The 11,906-nt window shown below is 41.8% G+C and overlaps 1 protein-coding gene across 1 annotated transcript in view; it reads right to left on the reverse strand.

Moving 5' to 3' along the window:
* cnk (connector enhancer of ksr) overlaps positions 1 to 11,374 on the reverse strand; it is an 80,649-nt gene extending 69,275 nt beyond the window's left edge. The window contains exons 1-3 of the mRNA XM_080275551.1: positions 11,305 to 11,374; positions 3,993 to 4,156; positions 788 to 1,080 (exon numbers count right to left, since the gene is read on the reverse strand). Of these exons, the coding sequence (XP_080131677.1) occupies positions 788 to 1,080; positions 3,993 to 4,156; positions 11,305 to 11,362 (515 nt within the window). The 5' untranslated portion in view covers positions 11,363 to 11,374. The remainder of the gene's footprint in view (positions 1 to 787; positions 1,081 to 3,992; positions 4,157 to 11,304) is intronic.
* Positions 11,375 to 11,906: the final 532 nt, after the last annotated feature.

Genomic DNA, 11,906 nt, shown 5'->3' on the forward strand with positions numbered 1-11,906 from the left:
GGAGCTGTTGCCTCTCCTAACACTGAGAAGGCTCTCCTTCTCTATATGTGGCATGTGTTAGGAATGCAATGCTGTGTAGTTGTGGGACCTAGGCAGTAAAAGAAGGATATTCATAGGCTCAAGTGTACAAAAACAACAATGATTAGACAGATGTGCAGTGCATCCTTGAATGTACGGCCTGGGGAGGTAGCATTCCGACTGAAGGGTTAAGAGGAAGGATGGGACTAGGACATATTGGTTTTGTGATGAGAAGAGGTAGACTGAGATGGTTTGGACATGTTGAGAGGATGGAAGATGACATTTGGATGCGGAGAGTGAGAGGTGTGAACGCTGAGGGTAGGGTTGCAAGAGGCATACCAAAGAAGACCTAGGACAAGGTCACAGAGAGTAACCTCAGGGGTCTGGAACTGAATAAGGGAGGCTGCCAGAAATCGAGCAGCTTGGAGAACCGCCATTAGGTGACCAAAGTCGACACATGCAAGCACAACAAAATGGTATGACAACCAGTTAATCTGCTCAGCATTTTTACACTTTTAGCTTCATATCGTTATGCTGCATTAAGGGGAATATACAAATGCTTATATTTTACCTCTGAATTTCTGAGCTATCTCAAGTGCTGTATGAGTTAACCATGCAAGCATAAAATCTGACGTGTGTGCTATAATTGTAGATTTCAAACACCTTCTCTTCTCTGATATAGTCTATCATGGAATTTATGTCTTTTAAGAATACACTAGAAATCCATGCCTGAAGGGGTTAACCTTGCAATAAGTTTTTTTTTACTCACCTGTTAAGCCAACACACAAGACTCTTAACAGCAGAAAGGACATCTACAACCCCGGCTATTATAGCTGTCGACACGCGTTCCTGCCTTTTCTGGCTTTCCCTCCTCTGCCCCTGGTTGCCTTCCTCATCCTCACCCTCCTCCTCCCCAGTGCTGTCCCCTCTGCCACCTGGTCCCCCTGCCCCATTCCTGGTCTGGGTGTCAATAACCTGCCGCAGTTCACAATAGATACTGCGTGCCTTCGAGCTGAGACGTAGTGCAAGATACTGCACATTTTCCTGGTCAAGCTGGTAGTGCTGTACAGGAAGAAGAAGAAGAACTAAAATATAAAAGGAAGAATGTATGAGTGTACAATGAATGTTAAGATGAATGCAAGACGTAGAATGTAAGGAGATGCTATCATATACCTTGCTAGACCATAAATGTACAAATCACCAATGGGTTACATAATACTGCGGGCCACTAACCCCTTCCATGCTGAAAATCTCCCTTGAGCTAAAAAAAAAAAAAAAAAAAAAAAAAAAAATGGCATGATCAAAACGCATACTGGTAATATAAAAGATGTTAAAGTACTGTACTGAAGGGAATACTGGAGATACAATATGAAACCCTCCCACAACCAAAGTTTAGTCTATAGGTAAGAACACCAAGTACAGAGAAGGGACCCGTTTTATTTGACGTTTTGCCAAGCAGAGTTCCTCAGGAATAACACACAGTCATGACACCAAGTAACTTAAACAGTACAGCCCGAGAAATTTGTGACACTATGAAACAATGACAATAAATCTTACAAAACATCATAATTGGGCGGGTCAGGCTTTTCCTTCGTTACCATGTATCCCAGAGGTTTGCCCAACATAATCCCTTGTTTTGGTTAAAATTAATAAATCTCTTGATATAAGCATATTCAAGACACCTGTTACACTGTAATTTCATATCTAATGAAGCATTATTTTCTAATATTAACTGTCACTGTTTCATAGTTTCACAAGTTCTTGGGCTGTACTACAGTATTTAAGTCGCTTGGTGTTACCACTGTGTGTTATTCCTGAGGAAGCCTGCTTGGCAAAACATTGAATAAAATGGGTCCCTTCTCTGCACTTGGTGCTCTTACCTATATTATGTCCCAGCCAATGCTGAATACATATAATATCAATGTCATCCGGACAATGGCACAAGTTGGACACAGAAGCTACAGCACAGAAGACATTTTTGGAGACCCCTCCCTACTAAATATTTTTCTTAAGTTGAATACGACTGTCTGGCGATAAAAGGACATTAATAACATCACAGTAGAGGCACCATTAGTTTACTTTTTAAAATCTCTCACTGGCAAAGGTCTCTGCAATGCTAAAAACACCAGACTGTAGAAAGAACAAAATCAACATCAAAGTACTAAAAGAGGTTACCAATGATTCTAACAACATGACAGCTGAGATATAGCTCGTCAGTGCAGTACTGTGTGTCAAATGTCTCTGTCAGCTTCTTGTTGTGGCCCTTGGCATATCTGAGCATGAACCTAATGGACTACAGGCTAAAGCTGCCTTTCTGCAGTCCACCACCCTCCTTTTGGAGAACAGGGAGGTTACTGTTTGCCAATAACTTCAATACACAATACATAATTCTCAAACAGCAATTTCTTTTGGAATTAAAACTGTATTCAGCACAGACGTAACAATGATTAAGAAAAAAAATTCTCTCTCTCTCTCTCTCTCTCTCTCTCTCTCTCTCTCAAGTGTAATATATATATATATATATATATATATATATATATATATATATATATATATATATATATATATATATATATATATACTGTATATACAGGCATACCCCTATATACAATAACCCACCTTTTAGCGATGGGGGTAGAAATACCACCACACCCTGCCTAACGACGGCCAAACCCTCGTTTAACGATGGGTTTAGATTTTTTACCGATTTTGACGATATTTTAGACTTAAATTTTGTGTTTAGGTTGATTTATAAACTGTTTTTAGACATACTAATGTGTTTTTGTCACAGGTAGGGTGATCCTTGTCATTTTGGGGTACAATTTACTAAGTTTGATTTTTTTCCATACATATTTGACGATTTTCAGATTTTATTTTTGGGTTTAGGTGAGTTATAAACTGCTTTTAAGCTCAGTTCAGCTTGTCTTAAAGCTGTTTTGGGGTTTAAGTGAGTTAGAAACTTGTTTTTGGACTCACTAGGGTGGGTTTATGGTTTGGTTGGGGGGGAAGCCAAAGCTCAAAAACGCATCCCTATTCTTTACACGTTTAATCTACATCGATATATGATACCCTGCCTTGCGATGGGTGTTTACTTAACTAACTGCATCGTTAAAACAAGGTATACCTGAAAAAGACATGTTTATCAGTGTACAGTACAGTGTTATCATATATATTATTCCATTTGATTACTGTAGTGAATGTACAATACAGTACAGTACTGCAATGGTACTGAAAACAGTTTAAAAACCGTTGGTGCAATCCGGACTAATGTATATTGTGTAAAGTCCAGGTTAGCAGGGGGAAGTCAGGACGTTGCTTTTATTGGAATTTCACTTTTTTCGGAATGGCTTGGGCCCCAATTAGTCAGTTGTAGTGAAGTTTTACTGTACTTAATCCACTGCTTTATATTTTATTTTTATTTTTAAAGTGAAGCAGTTCTACAGTATGTTGCCTTTATTGACACCTTCATCATTAAAGGCCTGCCTAAAACTGAATAAAATTGTCTAGTGGTAACAAGACTTATTATATTAATGTGAATGAACTACTGACGTGTATAAAAGATGCAAACATTATGCTATACAAAAGTTATAAAGCCTGTAGCATAATCTCCTGGTACCCTATATTTGAGATATGGAGGGTACAGAACATGATCATGATCATCATCATCATTTAATCCTGTGTTGCCCCATGAGAAGTGTAGGAGCCTGGGGCAAGGCAAGTTGGTCCTGACATTTAAGATGAGAGTGACCAGCCTCACACATCCCTGAGTAGCATTATGTGAACAATAAACTCCAACCATTCCTTGACTATAAACCTGCATAGGCTCAATCTGACTGGAGTGGCTTAATTGCCCTTTAAACCACCAGGAGCCATAATTTAGTTACAGTTTATGGTTACCACCCACCATAGTGCACACTACAGTATACTGGGATAAACTACAGTGAGGTATAGTGTCCTGAGGATGCTGTACTCACTATATTACGCAGAAGTTCTACAGCCTGCAGTATAATCTCCTGGTGGCCAACCTTGGTGACACATAAGGGTGGGAGGTCATCAGGGCTAAGCTGCAGGAGCCGTCGCCCATCTACTCGGTTGTTGACAAAATAGTGTATGTATGGCAGCACCGCCTCATCTAAACCTAGTGAGAGAGGGGAAGATACAGATGTGAAACACATGGCAGACAAAGGGAATATATCAACAAGTATTAGCTTGATAATGTAGCTATGATATATAACCTAGCACAGATCGGGGGAAGAAACAGATGTGAAACTAAAGAGCATGGAAAGAGGGTGCAAAAACAGGTAGCAGGTACATTTCATGAAGGCGTTAGGCAGGTATGAGAAAACATATTGTGAAATAAGAAGAGAAAAGGGACACAACAGGTGTCAAGTAGATTTCAGGAAGGTATACAGCAGCAAATGGCATAAGACAGGAAATGGGCAGGCTTTAAAGAAGATAAACAGCAGGGGGTAGTCCTCGTTGGGCTATGTGTTGACATTTTTTATCTTCAATTTAACTTTAAACCCTTCAAACACATGACATCTGTTTATCCAATTTATGAAAGACCTCTGGCAAAGAAGCAATTAATGAAGGAGATAATCCTCCCCTTTCATGAATAAAATCATCTGACTACCAAAAACATTACCGATAAATTAAAGAGCATATCACCAAACCAAAGGGGTTAGGTGCACAAAAACTTCCTAATCAAATACCATTGCTATCTGTTAAACTGGTATGTCACATTCCCCCAGTTTACAGTAACAGCTGTATGGGAAAAGTTGTGATATTTTGAAATACATCCCCAACATACTGGTATAACAAGGATTTCGGCAAGCTAGTGCGTTAACTGCAGTTAGCAAGAAGTTAAACCACTTGTCATATGCATTAGTCATGACAAGCTTCCCACTACGTTTCATGACCATCGTTATCATCTCAACCTCTTTTTCCCACCTAAGGATGGGGTTTGGTAGTGGCCATATGGAAAGGAAAGAGAAACACATGATAGAGGGAGAACTCTTCAACAGTGTACTGTATATGCCACGTGAAATAAGCCACACACTCATTCCCTCCATTACATTTTCATCTATCCATATGTCACATAGTTCAATGCTGTGTCATCAGGAGCAAAAGCCCTGGGTCAGGTTACTCATTTCTGACAGTCATGGTGAGTGACCAGCTGCTTTCCCAAGCAGCATTACATAGGCAAAAAAACCACATCCATTCCTTGGAAGACAAAGATCATATCCAGTTGGAGATCCTCACTCATTAAACCACCAGGCATCTAAATAAGTGTATGAGGGAAACAAGGCTGTCCTGCTACACCAATATACAGTATGAATGCCCTCCATTGATATCTCTGCCAGTATCAGAGAACTGTCCCTTAAAGGGGATAGGGGTATTGCCCAGTAGGTGTTTCCCCAGTAATACATATAATACTGTACTGTTCATGCACACAACTTGTAAGCTAATTACTGTACAGTAGTTATTTCTGAGTAAAAGCTCTATGTGGCTGTTGTACTGATTATATACTTATTCTACACAACTTTTAATCTTCATTTTTTACCACCATCACCACCACTCTCATTTTTCACGTATAGTATCCATCAACAACAACTTCTACTTTTATTGATGTCTATGACTTTCTAAAAGTAGCTTATATAAAAATTCATTATTTATCTGATAACAGAAATGCAAGCAATATAATGGAAGTGAACTTGATACAATACTGCCTCTGCTAAACTGACAGAATGATGCAACTCTAATACAAAATTACCACCACTGCCATGAGTGCCTCCGTGGAGTTTAAAGTTCTGAAGATATAAAGTGGCTAGTTACAATTTAAGTTTCAGCACAGTCAGACTTTTCTAGATGAGTTGAAGTACTTAGGCACTTATGCACAGCGATGCTTTTGATGAAAATGAATGCTGCTATAAGCACGATAGGATACCATCATTCTTAACCCTTAAATCCAAGGCATAAGATACAATAGTATAAAGCCCCCGTCCAACCCAAGCCTTCTGTGAAAAATAGTTCATTTTCAACCTGCAAACAATCTGTGAAGTTCTTTTTCCATTGCAAGTGTAGCATGAAGGAAATTATAACTAGCTTCCTAGATGTCTATTACTATGATCATGAAAGCTGTGATAAGAAACAGGGAAGTGAGCATGGAAGTGAAAAAGTTGCTGTATGACAATATTGTGATACCAACTCTAACGAATGGAAGTGAAGCTTGGACCGTGTTGGAGGGACACAAGTCAAGAGTGAGAGCAATGGAAATGAGTTATCTGAGAGGAGCATGTGGAGTTACATAAAGAGATAGAATAACAAATGAGGAAGCGAAGGTGCATTGTGGTGTGGGTGCGATAGGAAGCATTAGGAGGAACATACTGAGGTGGTTTGGCCATGTGGGAAAGATGGAGAGTGAGAGACTGATGAGGAGAGTGTATGTGAGTGAGGTGGAGGGGGGGAGAGGGAGAGGGAGGCTGAGGATGAGATGGAGTGGAGAGGTATATGAAAGAGTGGGGTGTGAGCTGAAAGCAGGACAGTGAAATGACAGGGGACAGGGCAACATGGAGGCACTTTGTTTGTGGCCATCCCTTATGGGATTAAGGTGTCTGGCAATAGATAGATTGATAGATAGATGAGTAAAAGATCAGTGACTTTTCACAAAAGAGACCCTGCTCCTGTCTAGTCAAAATGTAAAACTACAGAATGCAATGATTTTCTGCTGGAAATCTCAACAAACCCATTCTCCTCACATGTTCTATTGTTTCCAAGGGTACAATATACTTTAATTCCAAATGAGATCTTCATCTCTTCTAGCCGCAGAAAAGGAAGCTATAATCTAACCTAACCATGGCATAACTCATCAATCAGTGCATTAGGTTCCAGGATGAGTTTTAGTAGGGCTCATCATCAAAATGAAGCAACCTGGTCATAAATCATGAGGGAGGGGTAGGGGGGTTTCAAGAATACTCCCCCAGTATCCCTGCTTGTCGTATGAGGCGACTAAAAGGGTTGGTGGTGGGTTAGTGCCCCACCCCGTAAAAAGAACTAACTAAAAAAGCAAATAAAGCGCCTCGGACCCGGACGGACCATACGTTGACGACTAAGGAACGGACAAAGGACATTCTGAGGGTAGGAACGTGGAATGTGAGAGGAGTGAATGATGAAGTGAAAGAGAGAGAGATTGTTCAGGTGCTTGAGGATGCAAAAGTGGATATATGTGGATTGACTGAAACTAAATGGAAAGGTGAAAGGATGAGAGAATGGGAATATGGTTTAGGTATATGTGCGGGAGTCAATGAGAATGAGAGGGCAAGAGAGGGAGTATGTCTGATGATAAGCAAGAAGTGGAAGGAGAATATAAGAGAGTATGGAACAGTGGGTGCAAGGATTGTATGGGTGAGGATGAAAGTAGGTATACAAGCATGGGCGTTTGTATGTGTGTATGCTCCAACAGAGGATCGAGTGGCAAGAGTGAAAGATGAGTTTTGGGCGAGAGTAGAAGCATGTATGGACAAGTTTGAGAGGAGTGAGAGAGTGCTGTTGATTGGAGACATGAATGGCAAAGTTGGGAATGTACGAGTGGATGGAGTGGGGTGTGCCAGCTGAAGTAGATGGGAATGGTAGTGCTTTGGTGGACATCTGTGCTGGTAAGGGGTTGGCAATAGCCAACACCTACTTTTGTCATAAGATGATCCACCGGTATACATGGAGAGTAATGAAGAGGATGGATGGTGAACTTGTTGAACGAAAGGCAATGATAGACTACGTGTGTGTGGATGAGCGAATGAGAAGACAAGTGTTGGATGCAAGGGTGTGGAGAGGGTGGGGGAATGGAGTCTCGGACCATCACTTAGTGATGGCCAAGGTAGAGCTGCAAAGAAAGTGGTTGAGGAGGCGAAGGGGAAGACAGGAGGAAGCAGCTCCTGTGAGAAGAGTGGAGAAATTGCAAGATAGTGAGAAAAGGACAGAGTATAAGAGCATAGTGGAAGAAAGATTGGGAAGGTATGAGCTAGAGCAGATGGAAGGGGTGGAAGACGAATGTAAGATATTCACGGAAGAGATAAGCGCAGCGTGTGAGGCAGTTTGTGGAGTGAGGAGGAGATCCAAGGGTGTGCAAGGGACAGCATGGTGGAATGATGAGGTGAAACGAGCTGTGGAACAAAAGAAGAAGGCATATGGTGAATGGTTGGCGAGTAGAGGTAGGGGAGAAGATGAGAGAGAGAAGAGAGAGGTATATGTGAGCAGGAGAAGGGAGGTTAAGAGACTGGTGAAGGAGAGTAAGAAGAAAGTGGATGAAGAGTTTGGGAGGAATCTGAGTGTGAAATGGAGGGAGAGTAAGAAATTGTTTTGGAAGGAGGTAAAGAAAGTAAGGCAGTGTGAAAGGGGAAATAGTAGGGGAGCGAAAGATAGTAATAATAGATTGTTGGTGGAGAAGAGAGAGAAATTGAGGAGATGGAAGGAGCACTTTGAGGATTTGTTGAATGTAGAGAGTGAGAGCAGTGTGAGTATAAGTGGTTGGGGAATGGCTGGGAGAAGAAGAGATGAGAGGAGGGAGGAAGAGATCAGTAGGTCGGAAGTAGAGGAAGCGATGAAGAAGATTAAGCTGGGAAAGGCCCCAGGAATTGATGGAGTGTGTGGTGAAATGCTTAGGTATGGGGGTGAGATTGTTGTGGAGTGGATATGGAAGTTGTGTAGATTGGCTTGGGAAGAGGGAAGGGTTCCAGAGGACTGGAAATCAGGTATAATTGTTCCTCTGTACAAAGGAAAAGGGGAGAGAGAAGTATGTGGTAACCATAGGGGTATTTGCCTTCTTAGTGTGACTGGTAAAATATATGGTAGAATAGTCATTGATAGGTTTAGGCATATGACAGAGGAGCTAGTTGGAGAAGAACAAGGGGGATTTAGGAAGGGAAAAGGGTGTGTAGATCAGATATTTGTTCTAAGATGTTTAGTGGAGAAGTATCTAGAGAAGGGAAGGAAAGTGTATGCTGCCTTCATGGACTTGGAGAAAGCTTATGACAGAATAGATAGGCAAGGTATGTGGAAGGTATTAAGAATATATGGAGTGGAGGGGAAATTGTTGAGTGCTGTGAAGAGTTTGTACGAAGGAGCTAGGCTACGGTGCGAGTGGATGGTGAGCTGAGTGAGTTCTTTGATCTCAATGTGGGACTGAAACAGGGGTGTGTGATGTCTCCATGGCTGTTTAATATATATATGGATGGGGTTGTAAAGGAGATGCAAGGTAGGGCAGTGGATGTGGGGTTGGCCCTAATGAATGAGGGTGAGATTTGGAAGCTTCCGGTGTTGCTGTTTGCTGATGATACAGTATTGTTGAGTGAAGATGAATGGGAGTTGCAAGGTTTGGTGAATGAATTTGAGACAGTGTGTAGGAGGAGGAAGCTGAAAGTTAATGTAAACAAAAGTAAAGTTATGGTGTTTGAGAGGAATGAAGTCACAGAGTGTGCAGTGAGGTTGGATGGTGAGGATATGGAGAATGTGAGTGCATTCAAGTACTTGGGTAGTGTGATGAGTAAGGATGGAACTTTGGGGGATGAAGTACGTGAAAGGGTACAGCAGGGAAGAAAGGTTGTTGGTACACTGAAAGCAGTGATGAGAAATAGGGAGGTGAGTATGGAAGTAAAAAAGTCACTGCATGACGGTATTGTGATCCCTACCCTGACGTATGGAAGCGAGGCGTGGACCTTGCAAGAGGGGAACAAGTCAAGAGTGAGAGCAGTGGAAATGAGTTACTTGAGAAGAGCATGTGGAGTGACGTGGAGGGACAGGTTGACGAATGAAGAAGTGAAGGAACGTTGTGGGGTAGATGTGGATGTGGTTGAAAAGATTAGGAGAAATACACTGAGGTGGTTTGGACATGTGGAGAGAATGGAGAATGAAAGACTGACTAAGAGGGTGTATGTAGGTGAGGTGGAGGGAGGGAGAGGGAGGGGTAGACCGAGGATGAGGTGGAGGGATGGAGTTGAGAGGTATATGAGGGAGGGGGGAGTGAGTTGGGGGGAGGGTAGTCAATTGGTGGGTGACAGAGTGACTTGGAGGCGTTTTGTCTGCAGCCACCCTTTGCGGGATTAGGGCGTCGGGCTATAGATAGATAGATAGAATAACAACACGCAGTGGACAGAGCACTCTGCTCCCAATCCAAGCGAACTGAGTTTGAGCCGTGCTCTGACCCACTACTAGTGTGGGGGAAGTGAGCCCTTCCCTCTCAAGTGTAGCTAACAGTGCACTGTGGTGTGAGACCCGCAAGGGTTCAAAACTCAGAGGGATAATGATTAGGCAGTCTGTCCCCCAGTGTCTACACCTCATTCTAGTCTCAGTGATGCTTGGTAGTGCGGTGGTGCTCAACAGCAGCAACAAGGGTCAACCAGCTGACCCCCTTAGGTTAGGACTGAAGACCTGCATATTTTCAGCCACTGGTTGCAATGAATAAACCAAAAATAATTATACTGTATACAACTGTCATATATAAAAACTATGAGAAAATACAGAAAACAATTGGGAAATAAAATTAACACATGTGAGAAGCTCCTTCTGGTGATACCCTGAAAGTAAAATTCCACCAAACAACTACCAATTGGTATAGTATTTACATATCTCAGCTCTGAACCTTTAACATCACTCAATACTGGCCCTTTATAAAATGCAGTTCACTTGTATGCAATGTCTTATACTCAAGAAAAAGAACAGCCACTACAGACCTTTTCTGGCACCACTCTGTACTATAATGGTCTAACTTAAAAAGCAACTGTAGAGGTGCATTGTTTATTATCAAACTAGAAAAAAAAAATACTACTTCACACACACAATAAAAACAAAATTAGCCAGCACTGGTATGGCATGGCTCTACATGTTTCTTTCACAGTGAAGGATTCTAGGATTAACACTGCTGAACTTGACCTTGGTGGCCTATTAACTACAGAACCATCGTCCCTCCTCTTTTGTTCTACTCACCACCAAAGCATCTTATCTCCCACCATACCCTCCCTCCCCTACACCAGCAACCCCATTCCCGGCAATCCCATCCAGGGTATTTTCATATGAAACTGTTCCTTGCTTCCATCGCAGAGGCCCTACATGACAGTCCTCCCTCCCTCCCCTCTAGCATTAAAGGGCGTGGGTGTCTGATGTCAACAGTGTTCCTCGCAATCCTTCCTTGCCAATTTAACCCCAAATTTCCACCACTCCCTGGGGATCCTGTAGTTCTTACTACACCCACACTTCGGCAAATCCTTAAGCTTCAATTATGAACTGACGACATACCTTTCAACCACTCAGCTACTTGATCTGGACTCCATTCTCGCACATTCACGTAAGCCATCGAGCCACCATGTCCTCCCTGTGATGCTGACTCGCTGAGTGGTGAAGAGAGGTTGCCAAGTTCATCCTTTCTTATCCTTATCGTAACTTGCAGTTTTATGATCTTCTTATTTCTCCATACACAAGGATTTTAATTGATTCTGTGGTTATGAATATTATTTTAAAAGATACCATGCACCGAATAAACGATATTTGGTACATACTTCGTTTGATAATAGACCTCAGTTAAAAGGTTATCCAGAGTCGCTCCGCTTTACCATTATAATGAAAAGTCATTTCTTTGCTGTTTTGTATTAATGTTACCTTCCAAAATGGAGATTCTATCGTTTTATCATATACATTATTCCAGTTTTATGCGGACCTGTTACTTTTTTTTCCCCCCAGACCATTCTTGTGCTTTATCCTGTATTGTTTTCGGGGTCAGAAAATACGGTTTGGTAACACTTATGACGGGAGGGGATGGTTAGTCATTCTTCAATTTCGGCCCTTTCAAAAATACAATTATTTCATGAAACGTCTTTAAAATGCATTTTAAAAGTGCAAGA

This window comes from Coenobita brevimanus, chromosome 62 (genome assembly GCF_032717465.1).
Source record: "Coenobita brevimanus isolate Jiangsu-jjx chromosome 62, ASM3271746v2, whole genome shotgun sequence".
NCBI classification, from domain to species: Eukaryota; Metazoa; Arthropoda; class Malacostraca; order Decapoda; family Coenobitidae; genus Coenobita; species Coenobita brevimanus.